The sequence below is a fragment of the Bos taurus genome, chromosome 3 (assembly GCF_002263795.3).
Source record: "Bos taurus isolate L1 Dominette 01449 registration number 42190680 breed Hereford chromosome 3, ARS-UCD2.0, whole genome shotgun sequence".
Lineage (NCBI taxonomy): Eukaryota > Metazoa > Chordata > Mammalia > Artiodactyla > Bovidae > Bos > Bos taurus.
In genome coordinates, this window is record NC_037330.1 from 119891554 (window position 1) to 119909055 (window position 17502).

The window sequence follows — 17502 nt, forward strand, 5'->3', positions numbered from 1 at the left end:
GTGGCCCACGGCTGGAGAGTGCCCATCCTGCCCCCAGCCCTGGTCCTTGTGCCGTCCACCCTCCCTCTCCCCGCTCTGGACGCACACAGCTGGGCACGTCCAGGAAACTTCCCGTTACCAGTTCCTGCCAAGCAGCCTCAGAGATACCCTGGAGGCCGCAGCGTGGGGGCCCAGCGTCATCCCGTAGCTGGGCCTGGCCTGACATCCTGATGGCCCCGTCAACCCCCAGCGCCACAGAGAGAGCCCTGCCTAGCTGGCATCTCTCACCAGAGCAGGGACCCCTGCCCAGCTGCCCTGCCTGCCCAGGCAGAGTCCTGCACCAACCCTTGAGTGACGCCACCAGCTGCGCCCTTGCACCCCCATGTGCCCTGCAGCCCCAGTGGGGCAGCCTCTCCAGCCTCACACCGCGTGTGGGCCCCGGACCCCAGCCAGAGGCTGCAGCGGAGGCACGAGCCACTGACGGTCACTTTATTCGGGTGTCGCCGCCCACACTGGCTTGCCGCGCAAGCGTTCAACAAAGCTTCTCGGTCATCAGGGCCCTGTAGCGCTGAGGGCCCCCAGCCCGGGGAAGGGCCGGGCAGCAGACTCTGGGAGCAGGAGGTGGCTCCTCGGAGGGAGACCTGCAGGCCGCGGCCCAGGCTTCCATGGACCCCGCGGGGCAGCGTGGGGTGCTCACCTGCCCCCCTGCTCGAGTCCTGACAGACCCCGAGCCCACTGGCCCAGCTCCTCCCGGAGGCAGAGGTTGCTGTGAAGGCCTTCTTCCCTTGGCAGGCCGGGACGAAGTCTCGGGGTGCTCTGGGAGCCCTGTGTAGTCAGCGGGGCGCCCAGACGCTCATTCGTGACTGTAGGTGGAGTATGATACGCGGCACCTGGACTTGCGTGACGGCTTCCGGGCCTCAGACCCCTGGGGCTCGTTGCCAAGTTGCTTCAGGGGTTTCTTTATGAACATCATTGGGTACATTTTTCCTGTCCGGAAGGAGGGCACAGGTGAGGCAGCGTCCGGCACAGGACAGCCCCCAGGTCAGGAGGGGAGGGGCTGTCCTTGTCCCCAGAGGTCTCTCTGCCTTGTCCCTGGAGCACTGGGCCCTCCCTGCCCTGGGTCAGGCCCGGGGCCGCCCTTGAGCTCCCAAGCCCTGCCCACTCCAGGCCAGGTGCCGGTCAGTGAGAGGCTCCCTCCTTGCCTCCTGGTTCCTGTTTGTTTCTCGTGAGGATCCAGAAGTCACAGACATCCTGACCCACACTGATGGGTGCAGAGCAGCCAGCCTTGGAGCCACCTGTGCTTGGACTGGCCGTGGGTAGACACTCATGCACGCGTGTGTGCACACACACATGCAGGAATGCACTCTCCACTCCCCTCCAGGTGACACGGCATTCCTTTACCTGGAGACAACCCCTCTGTCTAGAAATGATGGTTATCAAGACAGTGCTGCTGCTCAAATTCTGAATGGAGAACTGACTCTCCAACCCTAAGTCCCTAGTGAACAGTGGAAGGATTAGAACCAGAGCGTCTGTGTCCCTACGAGAAAGTGAAGACGTGACAAGTCACGTGTCAGAGCCATCAAAGACGAGGCATGTGGGTGGGATCCCAGGGGACCCCCAGCAGGCGCCCCCTGTGCGGCAGGGACTCCCTCCAGAGAGGACCCAGCCCTCTACAGTGACACCTGTGTGCACGCTTAGTCGCTCAGTCGTGCCCGACTCTGACCCTGTGGACTGCAGCCCGCCAGGCTCCTCTGTCCATGGGGACTCTCCAGACAAGAATACTGGAGTGGGTTGCCATTTCCTTCTCCAGGGGATCCTCCAACCCAGGGATCAAACCCAGGTCTCCCACATCGCAGACAGATTCTTTACCATCTGAGCCACCAGGGAGGCCAAAGTGAGACCTCCATGACCCTACTTCCCTCCTTCCTCTATGTGGCCTAAAAAATAACAAGAACCTTCCCGGTTTCTATTATACCACAAACCTATTTCTATACCCAACCTGGGAAAACAGAAAAACACCAGCGAGAAACAGCAAAATTTTCAAAATATGCACCAGCATCTACCTGGGGAATCAGACCAACTGGCCCAAGACGAGAGTATCAAGAAAGAGAGGTAAGTATCCAGAAACGTCTATTTTGAAGAAGTCACAGCAGTATGGTAACTGTTGAAATGACCGCCTTCCTCTCAGACACATCAAAATGTTAGGCAAAATCAATATTTATTAATATAAAGTCAATAGCCACCTGAGGTCACAGGGGACCTAAGTCCCACACACTTAAAAAAACCTGTGGGGCTGTAGTGAGTGTGTGCGTGGATATCAGATGCAGCAATAGCTCCTTCAGGGCATCACAGGTGTGGAGCTGGCAGCCCTGTGCAGCCTGGACTGTGGAAGGGACAAAAGGTTCTCCCTATGGGCAGAGGGGCCAGGAAAGCTTTGCTGCCAGGGCTCTGAGCAGAAGCATCTCCCAGCAGCGTGGGCATCCCACTGGTCCTCAGCTGACAGTGGAAAGGAGCAGATATGAAAGAACCCGTAGGCCTCACCTGGTGTCAGGCAGCATGTGCTTCCCTTGGGGGGAGGAGGAATAGAAAATCCCTACTGATAGGAGCTCAGGTTTTAAAATTCCAACATGCCAAAGCATCCCAGCAGAGAGAGCGCCCCAAGAACATCAGGTGATGGAAAGTGGCGCGGTGGATACAGAGTGAGGAGCCGCCGACACAGCCCAGAGGACGCAGCCAGGCTCAGTTCAGACCTAGCTCTGCCGCCTAAAGCCGCTGGCTCACGGGGCACACGCCCCCACACGAGGACATGCCTCCAAAGTCGGCACAAAGTTTGCATAACCTCGTAGAGACAGACAGAGAAGGCCAAACAAACTGAGGAGACAGAGGAACATGTTCCAAACAAAAGAACAAGATGAAACCCCAGGGGGGAGAAGGACCCTAAAGAAATACAGATAAGTAATTCACCAAATAAAAAGTTCTAAGTAACAGTCCAGAGAAATACTGACCAAACTTGGGGAAAGAATTTAGGGATACAGTGAGAACTTCAACAAAGAATTAGAAAATACAAAAAAAAAAAAAACAAAAAGAACCAACCAGAGCAAAAGAAGTCACTGAGGTGAAATTCACACAACGGGGAGTCAACTGCAGACGAGCTGATACAGAAGAACATACAAGTGACCTGGGAGACACAGTCATGGGGATCACCCAATCAGAACAGTGGGAAGAAAACACTTCTCTTAAAATGAGGACAGTTTAAAGAGCCTCCGAGGCAACATCAAGCATACTAACATTCACACGGTAGGGGCCCCGGGAGGAGAGGAAAAAGGGGGCAGAAAATGCATTCGATAAAATGATGGCTGAAAACACCCCTTTCCTGAAGAAGGAAGCCGGTACCCAGGTAAAGGTCACGAAGGGTCCCAAACAAGATGGCGAAATGTGGGGGTAAAGAGAGAACTTTAAAGGCAGCAAGAGAAAAAGAGTCACAGACGAGGGAGCCTCCATAAGGCTACCTGCTGATGCTTCACTAGAGGCTTTGTAGGCCGGGAGTGACGTGATGTATTTAAAGTATCGAAAGGGAAAACCTACAACCAAAGATGCTCATCATTCAGGACTGAAGCAGCGTTTCCCAGACAAGCAAAAAGTAAGAGAGTCTGTCTCCACTGAACTGGCCTCACAAGAGATGTGAAGGGGCCCTCTCTAATCAAAAAAGAAAAGGCCATAAAAAGAAATAAGAAAATCTATGAAGGAAAACTATTTCGCTGGAAAGGCAAATATATAGTAAAGGCAGTGGATCGGCCACTTAAAATTTAAGCTAGTACGAAGGTTAAAAGACAAAAATCATAAAATTAACTACATAGAACTACAGTAAGGACTTAAGAAATACACATAAAGATGTAAAATGTGACATCAGAGCATAAAATTGTGGAGTGGGGGAGTAAAAAAATGTAGTTTTTAGAATGTGTTTGAATTAAAATATGATTATCAGGGTAAAACAAATTAGAGCTATAGATAGATATAGACACAGTTACAGAGAGACGTATGTGTGAACCTCGCAGTAACAGCAAAGCAAAACCTGCAGCAGATGCACACAGAGAAGAGAGGACACCAAACATGACATTAAAGACAGCTATCCAACCACAAGGGGAGAGAAAGACTAAAAGGAGAGATCAGAGAAGAGCCACGGAAACAACTAGGCAGTAAGTAACGGAACGGAGTAAGCACACACCCGTCACCGATCACTTCCATCAGGAAGACATTACGTAGCTGAATGCGCTTGGTTTGGTTTGTTTAACTATCCATATGCTGCCCGTAAGAGATTCATCTCAGAACTAAAGACACACAGACTGAAAATGAGAGAATGGAAAAGGATATTCCTTGAAGACAGATACAAAAAGAAAGGTGGGGTAGTAATACACATATTAGACAAAACAGAATTTAAAACAAAGTCTGCAACAAAAGACAAAGAAGGGCATCATATAATGATACAGTAATTATCCCAAAAACAGGATACAATGTTCATAAACATATATGCTCCTGACACAGGAGCACCTAAAATATATAAAGCAAATATTCAGACAGAAAGAGAAAAGCTTACAGTGACACCTGACATACGTCAATGGACTGTTCATCCAGACGGAAGATCAATAAGGAAACAAGGGCCTTAAATGACACACTCGGCCAAGAAGACTTGATAGGTGTCTATTAAACATTCCATCCCAGACAGCAGAATACACATTCTCTTCAAGTGCATGGGGAGCATCCTCCAGGAGAGATGACACGCTAGGCCACAAAACAAGTCTCAACAGATGTATGAAGACTGAAATGGTATCAAGCATCTTTTCTGAACACGGTGTTATGAAATTAGTACTCTACCACAGGAAGAAAGTGGGAAAAAACATGAAGACTGACCGATATGCTACTGAAAAGGATAAAGAGTCCATGAAGAAATCAAAGATAAAAAGCACCTCAAAATGAATGAAAATAGAAACATAACTTTCCAAAATCTGTGGAATGAAGCAAAGCAGTTCTAAGAGGGAAATTCATAGCAACATAGGCCTTTGCTGTTCTTCAGGCATTAAGTCCTGTCCAAATCTTTGCAACCCTATGGACTGCAGCACACTAGGCTTCCTGTCCATCATGATCTCCTGGAGTTTGCCCAAACTCTTGTTCATTGAGTTCGTGATGCTATCCAAATACTTCATCCTCTGTCTTATCCCCTTCTCCTCCTGCCCTCAATCTTTCCCAGCATCAGGGTCTTTTCCAATGAGTCAGCTCTTCACATCAGGTAGCCAAGTACTGGAGCTTCAGCATCAGTCCTTCCAACAAATATTCAGGGTTAATTTCCTTTAGGACTGACTGGTTGGATCTCCCTGCTGCCCAAGGGACTCTCAGGAGTCCTTCAGCGCCACAATTCAAAAGCATCAAATCTTCAGGGCTCAGCCTTCTTTATGGTCCAAGTCTCAAATCTGTACATGACTACTGGAAAAACCATAGTTTTGACTAGAAGGACCTTTGTTGGCAAAGTGATACCTCTGCTTTTTAACATGCTGTCTAGGTTGATCACAGCTTTCCTTCCAAGGAGCACCTTTTAATTTCATGGCTGCAGCCACTGTCCACAGTGATTTTGGAGCTGAAGAAAATAAAATCTGTCACTGTTTCCACTTTTCCCCCTCCTATTTGCCATGACTGGATGCCTTGATCTTAGTTTTATAATGTTGCATTTTAAGCTAGCTTTTTCACTCTCTTCTTTCACCATCATCAAGAGGCTCTTAAGTTCCTCTTCATTTTCTGCCATTAGAGTGATACCGTCTGCATATCTGAGGTTGCTGATATTTCTCCTGGCAATCTTGATTCCAGCTTGTGATTCTTCCAGCCTGGTATTCTGCATGCTATAATGTGTATATAAGTTAAATAAGCAGGGTGACAACATACAGCCTTGACGTACTCCTTTCCCAGTTTTGACCAGTCCATTGCTACATGTCTGGTTCTAACTGCTGCTTCTTATCCTGCAAAGAGGCTTCTCATGAGACAGGTAAAATGGTCTGGTATTCCCATCTCTTTAAGAATTTTCCAGTTTGGTGTGATCCACACAGTCAAGTGGAGCAAATGGAGATGTTTTTCTGGAATTCTTTGCTTTCTCTATGATCCAAGGAATGTTGGCAATTTGATTTCTAGTTCCTCTGCCTTTTCTATCTCCAGCTTGTACATTTGGAAGTTCTCAGTTCACATACTGTTGAAGCCTAACTTGAAGGATTTTGAGCATTACCTTGCTAGCATGTGAAATGAGTGCAATCGTGTGGTAATTTGAACATTCTTTGGTATTGCCCTTCTTTGGGATTGAAATGAAAACTGACCTTTTCCAGTCCTATGGCCACTGCTGAGTTTTTCAAATTTGCTGGCATATTGAGTGCAGCACTTTAATACCATCATCTTTTTGGATTTTAGGTAGCTCAGCTGGAATTCCATCACCTCCACTAGCTTTGTTTGTAGTACTGTTTCCTAAGACCCACTTGACGTCACACTCCCGGACGTCTGGCACTCGGTGAGTGGTTATCCAGGTCATTAAGACCTTATATGTAGTTCTCCTGTGTATTGTTGCCACCTCTTCTTCATCTCTTCTACTTCTGTTAGGTCCTGACCTTTCTGTCCTTTATCGTGCCCATCTTTGCATGCAGTGTTCCCTTGATATCTATCTCCAGTTTTCTTGACGAGATCTCTTTCTCATTCTATTGTTTTCTTCTATTTCTTTGCATTGTTCACTTACAGTTTTCTTCTCTCTCCTTGCTATTCTCTGGAACTCTGCATTCAGTTAGGTATGTCTTTCCCTCTCTCCCTAGGCTTTCCCTTCTTTTCTCAGCTATTTGTAAAGCCTCCTCAGACAAACACTTTGCCTCCTTGCATTTCTTTTTTTCTTTGGGATGGTTTTGGTCACTGCCTCCTGTACAATGTTATGAACCTTTGTCCATAGTCCTTCAGGCATTCTGTCTACCACATCTAATCCCTTGAATCTATTTGTCACCTTCAGTGTATAATCATAAGAGATTTGATTTAGGTCATATCTGAATGGCATAGTGGTGTTCCCTACTTTCTTCAACTTAAGCCTGAATTCTGCAATAGTTCAGTTCAGTCGCTCAGTCGTGCCCGATTCTTTGTGACCCCACGGACGGCAGCACGCCAGGCATCCCTGTCCATCACCAACTCCCAGAGTCTACTCAAACTCATTTCCATTGAGTTGGTGATGCCATCCAACCATCTCATCCTCTGTGCCCCCCTTCTCCTGCCTTCAATCTTTCCCCAGCATCAGGGTCTTTTCAAATGAGTCAGCTCTTCACATCAGGTGGCCAAAGTATTGGAGTTTCAGATTCAACATCAGTCCTTCTAATGAACACCCAGGACTGATCTCCTTTAGGATGGACTGGTTGGATCTCTTTGCAGTCCAAGGGACTCTCAAGAGAATTCTCCAACACCACAGTTCAAAAGCATCAATTCTTCAGCACTCAGCTTTCTTCACAGTCCAACTCTCACATCCATATACGACTACTGGAAAAACCATAGCCTTGACAAGACGGACCTTTGTTGACAAAGTAATGTCTCTGCTTTTTAATATGCTGTCTAGGTTGGTCGTAACTTTCCTTCCAAGGAGTAAGCGTCTTTTAATTTCATGGCTACAGTCACCATCTGCAGTGATTTTGGAGCCCCAAATAATAAAGTCAGCCACTGTTTCCACTGTTTCCCCATCTATTTGCCATGAAGTGATGGGACCGGATGCCATGATCTTAGTTTTCTGAATGTTGAGCTTTAAGCTAACTTTTTCACTCTCCTCTTTCACCTTCATCAAGAGGCTTTTTAGTTCCTCTTCACTTTCTGCCATAAGGGTGGTGTCATCTGCATATCTGAGGTTATTGATATTTCTCCCAGCAATCTTGATTCCAGCTTGTGTTTCTTCCAGTCCAGCGTTTCTCATGATGTACTATGCATATAAGTTAAATAAGCAGGGTGACAACATACAGCCTTGACATACTCCTTTTCCTATTTGGAACCAGTCTGTTGTTCCATGTCCAGTTCTAACTGTTGCTTCCTGACCTGCATATAGGTTTCTCAAGAGGCAGGTCAGGTGGTCTGGTATTCCCATCTCTTTCAGAATTTTCCACAGTTTATTGTGATCCACACAGTCAAAGGCTTTGGCATAGTCAATAAAGCAGAAATAGATGTTTTTCTGGAACTCTCTTGCTTTTTCCATGATCCAGTGGATCATGGCAGTTGGCAGTTTGATCTCTGGTTCCTCTGCCTTTTCTAAAACCAGCTTGAACATCTGGAAGTTCACGGTTCACGTATTGCTGAAGCCTGGCTTAGAGAATTTTGAATATTACTAGTGTGTGAGATGAGTGCATTTGGCTGGAGAAGGCAATGGCACCCCACTCCAGTACTCTTGCCTGGAAAATCCCATGGACAGAGGAGCCTGGTAGGCTACAGTCCACGGGGTTGCAAAGAGTTGGACATGACTAAGCGACTTGTCAATGTCAATGTCAGTTGCACATGGATTAGGAGAGTTAATATGTTAAAAATGACCATACAACCCAAAGCAGTCTGCAAAGTCAATGCAATCTCTATCAAATGCCAATGACATTTTTTTCACTGAAATAGAGAAAACAATTCCAGAATGTGTGTGGAACCATAAAAGACTTCAAATAGCCAAAGCAATGTTGAGAAAGAAGAAAGAAGGCATCACACGTCTTGACTTCAAACTACATTACAAAGCTACAATAATCAGAACAGAGTGGTACTGGCACAAAAACAGACGCATAGACAGTGGAACAGAAGGAGGAGCCCAGAAATAAGCCCACTCACACGTGGTCAATTAATCTACAACAAGGAAGGAAAAAATGTGATGGGGGAAAGACAGACTCTTCAATAAATGGTGTTGGGAAAACCGCGCAGCTACAGGTAAAATCCAGGCTGGACCACTGTGTCACACCACGCACAAAAAGAAGTCAAAATGGACTCAAAGGTTAAGACCTGAAACCACATAACTCCAAGAAGAAAACACAGGCAATATTGTCTCTGATATCATCATCCTTAACAATATTTTTACGGATCCGTCTCTTCAGGCAAAGGCTTTTAAAAAAGCAAAAATAATCAAATGGGACTACATCAGCTAAAAAGCTTTTGCACAGTGAAGGAAACCATCACCAAGATGAAAAGGCGGCCCGCCGAGCAGGAGGAGATGTTTGTAAATGATACGTCTGATAAGGCCTTACTACCCAAAACATATAAACAACTCATACAAGTCAATATGTTCTAAAAAGCCCAATCTGATTTTAAAATGGGCAGAGGACCTGAATAAGCATGTTTCCAAAGCAGACAGACAGATGGCCAACATACAAATGAAAAGATGTTCAATATCACTAACCATCAGGGAAATTCAAATCAAAAACTCCGTGAGATACTACTTCACACTTGTCAAAACCACCATCATCAAAAAGACAATAGATACGTGTTGGCAGGGATGTGGAGAAAACGGAAGCCTCAGGCACTGTCGGTGGGAGTGGAAACTGGTGCAGCCACTGTGGAAAACAGCATGGATTAAAAATTAAAAACAACTACCATACGACCTATCAATCCTGCTTAGGTATTTATAATCCAAAGAAAAGGAAAACACTAATTTGAAAAGACATATGCACCCCAAAGATGCTGGGAAAGATGGAAGGCAAAAGGAGAAGAGCGTGGCAGAGGATGAGATGGTTGGATGGCATCACCAACTCAATGGACATGAGTCTGAGCAAGCTCCAGGAGTTGGTGATGGACAGGGAAGCCTGGCGTGCTGCAGTGCACAGGGTTGCAAAGAGTTGGACACAACTTAGCAACTCAACAATGACAAAACACCCCAATATTCAAAGAAGCAATATTTACAACAGCCAAGATACGGAAGCAATCTAAGTACCCACTGACAGATGAACGTAGAGAAAATGTGGCCTATTTATACAGTGGAATACTGTTGTTGCTGTTCAGTCACCAAGTGGTGTCCAACTCTTTGCGACTCCATGGACTGCAGCATGCCACACTTACAGCTGGGGGACTCTGTGGCCTGGAAGGACACCTGAAGCTCCAGGATACACAAACTTGTTTTTCGCGTCCTTCCAGAGACTCACCCCGCGCCCCTGCCACCTCTCCAGAACACAGAATGCTGGCTTCTGGGCAGAATCCCGACACCCACAAATTCCAGGCCCTTTATGTCAGCCACCAACGTTCCAGGCCCAATGCCACCACCCTTGCCCATCCCAAGCTGCCCCCAAGGCTGCGCCCGTCTTGGGTTCCCTGACTGCCCCAGCTCCAGCTCCCCGGCCGTCTCCTCCTGAGGTTCCCCTGACCTTATCTGGCCCAGGCCCCAGCCTCCAACCCCAGCACCAGGCCTCCCCTCATGCTGAAGACATGGGCTCCGAGTGTAGCGTCCCCGTGGCCCGCCCCCAGCTCCTGACTCCCTTGCTCAAAGAGGGACCCATCAACCGCTCCACTTCCCAGAGCTCGCCTGCTCTGGGGCACGCCCACCTCGGGCACCGCCGGCCACCTGCCTGCTCGCTGGGCCCTCCGCCTGCAGCCCCGTCTGTCCCCCGTCCTCCCCCACCGTCCTCATGACGGACTCTGAGGGCCACCGCGGCCCCGCGCTCCGCAGTCGCCCACGATCCCCCTGGGACACTGCGCCCTCCGCGGTCCTGCCTTCCGCCTGCCCCGCCTCAGCTGCCCTCGGGCTGGGTCTGGGGCAGGGGACAGGGCTTCTCTTCCCAGCCCGAAGGAGGGCCGGAGTCCAGGTGGGTGGAAGAGAGAAGCCTGGAGGGCAGGGAGGTGAGAGTGAGGGTCCTGGAGGGCGGGGTGAGGGGGCATCGGGCACACACTCGAGCTGGAGTGGGGGGAGGGGGGCCGGGTGGGGGAGGGGAGAGGCGAAGCGCCTCGGACCACTCACTCCCCGCAGACTGACTCCTCGGAGAGGCGGCCCCAGGGAACCCGGCCCTTCAGCCACTTGGCATGACCCTCTGCACACTGACAGGTGCACATGGACACACGCTTACACATGCATCTGCCTCAGCTGAACAGGGCAGGAGAAACCCCAACCCACCACGCCCTGTCTCCCCTGTCCCTCCCTCCCCTCCTCCTCCCCCTCCGTCAACCCTTCCTCTCCTGCCCCTCCTCTCCCCCCTCCCCCTCCCCACTTTTATCCGCAGCCTCGCCTCCCAGATGCTCCCACACTGACCATTTCTGCACTGAACTCTGACCCCTGCAACCCCCCTGGCCAAACCGTGACCCCCATCAGTCACTTTGACCCCTGCTTATCACTGCCATGTGGTCTCCACTGCCTGTTGGTGGGCTCGCTCTCTCCTCTCCCTGACGCTCAGCCAAACACCGGAGGGACCAGACCAGGCCAGCTCTCAGCCCAGCCCCCAGCAGGCAGCCTGAGCAGACGGCCCTGAGCACCGCTCCCCAGGGACCCGGCATGTACCCCACCCACCAGCCTCCAGCAGATGACGGACCATCCCCCACGATGATGATGGGGCGGGCCCACAAGGGAGGGTCCGCAGGCTCCCCGGGGCCCAGGCCACAGGGGGACAGGTGGGGCCTCCCTGGCCTGCTGGGAGCCCTCCCGCTTGCAGCCTGAGTGACCGCAGCTCCAAGTTCTCAGAGAGCTAAGGGGCCGGGTGGCCAGCCCAGCAGCCAGAGAAGGGAGGCAGGATACGGGCGCCTCTTCTCACTCAGAGGACAGAAGCCGGGGGGCGGGGGGGCGGGGGGGGGCCTCTGTAAGAGCACAGAACTTTCTGGAAAGGAAGCTTGGCTTTGCAGGAGCCCCAGGGACGAGTGACATCCACTTTGCTCCACGCACACTGGCAGTGCCAGGCCCCTACACGATCTTAGTCTGTCCACGGGAGAGAGGAGCCCAGCCCGAGCCGTCCGCGAATCCGAAATCCCAACTGGCTGCCTGAGGCACTCGGGGCCTGAGGGGGCGGCTGTTGGCTTGGTTGCAACCCCGTTCCAGCCGAAGTCACTGAGGACGGCAATGTGGGAGGGGAGCAGCGGCAGGGAGAACCCTCGGCATCACCATGGTGACCCCCAGGGGCGTGGCAGGAGGCACTGAGTTTCCAGGAGAGAGAGGGAGGTGAGCTCAGCCCTGGCCTGTGGCCTGAGGGTGGCGGGGCTGGGGAGACGGCGCCCCACCCAAGTGAAAACACACAGGGGTGCGGACCCGTTCGGAAGCAAGATACCAGAGCAGGGTGCAGCCCACGGGCAGGGGAGATGCGAGCTGGGACGACTGGCTTCAGTCGGGCAACCACAGGAAGGCAGGCCATGAGCCCTGCTGTTAAACCAGAGGCCGAGAGCGCTCCCGGGAAGTCACAGAGGGCGCGGCATCCACCGCGGCCTCAACCAGCGAGCCTGGGAAGGGACGGACTGGGCGTCACGGGCCGCAGAGCCCACAGCTGACCGCCCAGAGAGCCGGGGACAAGCGGCGGCCAGGGCTGCCTGCGCGGCTGCATGCTGGGGAGCCTGTGCCCCGGCCCCCGGGGACGGCACTGGGGCTCGCCGCAGCAGCTGCAGGTCAGCCACGGACACCACTCCTGCCCTGGCCGAGGCCGGCAGCTGTGGCCTTCTCCACACCAGGCCTCTGCCTCCTGGAACGTGGGCCCTGCGGGTCGGGGACCCGTGTCCTTGGCCTTTGCAGGGTCCTGGGAGCCCAGTACACGCCGTGCAGTGAGGAGGCACTCAGGGCACAGGTACACCACAGAGGAGTGGGCATTGCCTCGGGGGCGGCAGGGGGCAGGAGGGGACGCATGGCCGTGGCAGCATCGGGGAGCCTACGATGAAGGCGGAGCTGACCAGCCGGGTGCGAGGTGTGAAAGCGGATGACAGTTACTCCCACGCGACAGAAAGGATTAAACAACGCAACCCGTGGTTGACTGGAAGACAGCACAGGAAAGGGGCCGACTGTCTCCCAGACGAAACACTGAGAATAAGTACAGCCCCCGACAAGACATTCCCGAACCTGACACTCAATCGACTGAGTGAGTACGGACAACAAACGGTGCGTCTCAGAGAGCAGGAGCTCTGGTGCGGCTGTGCCCGGGCGGCGGGCCAGCACCCAGGACGGGCAGCAAACGGAAGGGGACACTAGTCACCACTAATCCCGGAAAGTGAGCTCCAGCCAGGCGGCTCTCACGCCCTGCACCAAAATGAACTCTAGGCTGACTATACAGTTACACGTTCAGTTCAGTCCAGTCGCTCAGTCGTGTCCGACTCTTTGCAACCCCATAGACCGCAGCACGCCAGGCCTCCCTGTCCATCACCAACTCCCAGAGTTCACTCAGACTCACGTCCATCGAGTCAGTGATGCCATCCAGCCATCTCATCCTCTGTCGTCCCCTTCTCTTCCCACCTTCAATCTTTCCCAGCATCAGGGTCTTTTCCAGTGAGTCAGTTCTTCACATCAGGTGGACAGAGTATTGGAGTTTCAGCTTCAGCGTCAGTCCTTCCAATGAATATTCATGACTGATTTCCTTTAGGATGGACTGGCTGGATCTCCTTGCTGTCCAAGGGACTCTAAAGAGTCTTCTCCAACACCACAGTTCAAAAGCATCAATTCTTTGGCACTCAGCTTTCTTTATGGTCCAACTCTCACATGCATACGTGACTACAGGAAAAACCATACCTTTGACTAGACAGACCTCTGTCAGCAAAGTAATGTCTCTGCTTTTTAATATGCTGTCTAGGTTGGTCATAACTTTTCTTCCAAGGAGGAAGTCTTTTAATTTCACGGCTGCAGTCACCATCTGCAGTGATTCTGGAGCCCAAAAACACAGTCTCTCACCGTTTCCACTGTTTGCCCATCTATTTGCCATGAACTGATGGGACCAGATGCCATGATCTTAGTTTTCTGAATGTTGAAATTTAAGCCAACTTTTTCACTCTCACTTTCATCAAGAACTTCAGTTCTTCTTCACTTTCTGCTATAAATGTGGTGTCATCTGCATATCTAAGGTTATTGATATTTCTCCTGGAAATCTTGATTCCAGCTTGTGTTTCATCCAGTCCAGCATTTCTCATGATATACTCTGCATATAAGTTAAATAAGCAGGGTGACAATATACAGCTTTGACGTACTCCTTTTCCTATTTGGAACCAGTCTGTTGTTCCATGTCCAGTTCTAACTGTTGCTTCCTGACCTGCATACAGGTTTCTCAGGAGGCAGCTCAGATGGTCTGGTATTCCCATCTCTTTAAGAACTTTCCACAGTTTGTTGTGATCCACACAGTCAAAGGCTTTGGCAGAGTCAATAAAGCAGAAGTAGATGTTTTTCTGGAACTCTCTTGCTTTTTTGATGATCCAGCAGATGTTGGCAATTTGACCTCTGGTTCCTCTGCCTTTTCTAAATCCAGCTTGAATATCTGGAAGTTCACAGTTCATGTACTGTTGAAGCCTGGCTTGGAGAACTTTGAGCATTACTTTGCTAGCGTGTGCTGCTGCTGCTGCTGCTAAGTTGCTTTGGTCGTGTCCGACTCTGTGCGACCCCATAGACGGCGGCCCACCAGGCTCCTCCATCCCTGGGATTCTCCAGGCAAGAACATTGGAGTGGGTTGCCATTTCCTTCTCCATTGCTAGCGTGTGAGATGAGTGCAATTGTGCGGTAGTTTGAGCATTCTTTGGCATTGCCTTTCTTTGGGATTGGAATGAAAACTGACCTTTTCCAGTTCTGTGGCCACTGCTGAGTTTTCCATATTTGCTGGCATATTGAGTGCAACACTTTCACAGCATCATCTTTTAGGATCTGAAATAGCTCAACTGGAATTCCATGACCTCCACTAGCTTTGTTCGTAGTGATGCTTTCTAAGGCCCACTTGACTTCACTCTCCAGGATATCTGGCTCTAGGTGAGTGATCACACCATCATGATTATCTGAGTCATGAAGATCTTTTTTGTATAGTTCTTCTGTGTATTCTTGCCACCTCTTCTTAATATCTTCTGCTTCTGTTTGGTCCATACCATTTCTGTCCTTTATCGAGCCCATCTTTGCATGAAATATTCCCTTAGTATCTCTAATTTTCTTGAAGAGATCTCTAGTCTTTCCCATTCTATTGTTTTTCTCTATTTCTTTGTATTGATCACTTTTGCTTCTTTTCATAGCTATTTAAGGCCTCCTCAGACAATCATTTTGCCTTTTAGCATCTCCTTTTCTTGGGGATAGTCTTTATCCCTGTCTCCTGTACAATGTCACAAACCTCTGTCCATAGTTCTTCAGGCACTCTGTCTATCAGATCTAGTCCCTTAAATCTATTTCTCACGTCCACTGTATAATTGTAAGGGATTTGATTTAGGTCATACCTGAATGGTCTAGTGGTTTTCCCTACTTTCTTCAATTTAAGTCCAAATTTGGCAATAAGGAGTTCATGATCTGAGCCACAGTCAGCTCCCAGTCTTTTTTTTTTTTTTTTTTTGCTGAATGTATAGAGCTTCTCCATCTTTGGCTGCAAAGAATATAATCAATCTGATTTCACTGTTGACCATCTGGTGATGTCCATGTGTAGAGCCTTCTCTTCTGTTGTTGGAAGAGGGTGTTGGCTATGACCAGTGCATTCTCTTGGCAAAACTCTATTAGCCTTTGCCCTGCTTCATTCTGTACTCCCAGGCCAAATTTGCCTGTTACTCCAGGTATCTCTTGACTTCCTACTTTTGCATTCCATTCCCCTATAATAAAAATCTTTTTGGGGTGTTAGTTCTAGAAGGTCTTGTAGGTCTTCATAGAATCATTCAACTTCAGCTTCTTCAGCATTACTGGTTGGGGCATAGACTTGGATTACTGTGATATTGAATGGTTTGCCTTGGAAACAAACAGAGATCATTCTGTCACTTTTGAGATTACATCCAAGTACTGCATTTCAGACTCTTTTGTTGACTATGATGGCTACTCCATTTCTTCTAAGGGATTCTTGCCCGCAGTAGTAGATATAATGGTCATCTGAGTTAAATTAACCATTCCAGTCCATTTTAGTTCGCTGATTCCTAAAATGTCAGTGTTCACTCTTGCCATCTGCTGTTTGACCACTTCCAATTTGCCTTGATTCATGGACCTAACATTGCAGGTTCCTATGCAGTATTGCTCTTTACAGCATCAGATTTTACTTCCATCACCAGTCACATCCACAACTGGGTGTTGTTTTTGCATTGGCACCATCTCTTCATTCTTTCTGGAGTTATTTCTCCACTGATCTCACAGCCATTGGAGGGACTGTGAGGAGATACCCCATATCCAAGGGCAAAGGAGAAGCCACAGAGATAGTAGGAGGGGAAAACCGTGTTTGGAGTCATCCCCATACCTGCCAGAGATGCTTACAGGGCTCCAACATACCTTGTGCACACGAGGACCCAGAGACGCCACAGATACTGAGTCAGATCTGTCTTTGAGTGTCTCCTGTGGAGGTATGGGTCAGCATGGCCTGCTTGCAGGGGTAGGGCTCTAGGTACCGCAGACTTGGTGTGACATAAGCCCTCTTGGAGGAGGTTGCCATTAACTCCACCATGGAGCTGCCAGAACTTAGTCAGGAAAGGGGAAACAGACTCCTGGAGGGCACAAACAGAACCTTGTTCGCACCAGGACCCAGGAGAAAGGAGCAGTGACCCCACAGGAGGCTGACTCAGACTTGCCGTGAGTGTTCAGGAGTCTTCGGCAGCGGTGTGGGTCGGCGGTGGCCTGCTGCAGGGTCGGGGGCACTGAGGGCAGCGGTGCATCATGGGACCTTTGAAGGAGGTCACCATTATCCTCATCACTTCCACCATAGTTTGGCCTCAGGTCAAATAACAGGGAGGGAACACAGCTCCACCCTTCAACAGAAAATTGGATTAAAGACTTACTGAGCGTGGCCCCGTCCATCGGAACAAGACCCAGATTCCCCCTCAGTCAGTCTCTCCCATCAGGAAGCTTCCATAAGCCTCTCATCCTTCTCCATCAGAGGGCAGACAGGATGAAAACCACCATCACAGAAAACGAACCAATCTGACCACATGGACCACAGCCTTGTCTGTCTAAATGAAATTATGAACCATGCCATGTGGGGCCACCCAAGACGGACGGGCCATGGTGGACAGTTCTGACAAAACATGGTCCACTTCAGCACTCTTGCCCTGTGAACCCCATGAACAGTATGAAAAGGCAAAAAGGTAGGACCCTGAAAGATGAACTCCCCAGGTCAGTAGGTGCCCAACATGCCACTGGAGAAGAGTGGAGAAATAACTCCAGAAAGAATGAAAAGTTACAGGTAAGCAGGTGAAAACCACAGTGTAAGAAAATCGTTTGTAGAATCTGGGCGCAGCCTCGTACAGTCTCATCCAGGGTTGCTTCCTAAGCACGCTAGCAAACTGGGCCCTCAAGGACAGGATGGATGGAGTGGACCGCAGAGTAGACACTTCCACGTGGCCAAGTTCAACCGGGAGAAGGCCCTTCCCGTGGCAGCCGGAGGCGGGGTGGGGTGTGCTTTAGGGAGTCCTCACGAG

At 50.0% G+C, this 17502-nt stretch overlaps 1 protein-coding gene across 7 annotated transcripts in view; it reads right to left on the reverse strand.

Annotated features, from left to right (window-relative positions):
- Positions 1-436: 436 nt before the first annotated feature.
- ANKMY1 (ankyrin repeat and MYND domain containing 1) overlaps positions 437-17502 on the reverse strand; it is a 54299-nt gene continuing 37233 nt past the window's right edge. For 6 of the 7 annotated variants that reach the window (XM_024990321.2, XM_024990319.2, XM_059885284.1 and 3 more), the window contains one exon: positions 437-966. In XM_024990321.2, the coding sequence (XP_024846089.1) occupies positions 833-966 (134 nt within the window). In that variant the 3' untranslated portion in view covers positions 437-832. The remainder of the gene's footprint in view (positions 967-17502) is intronic. The other variant, XM_059885287.1, reaches the window with a different exon arrangement.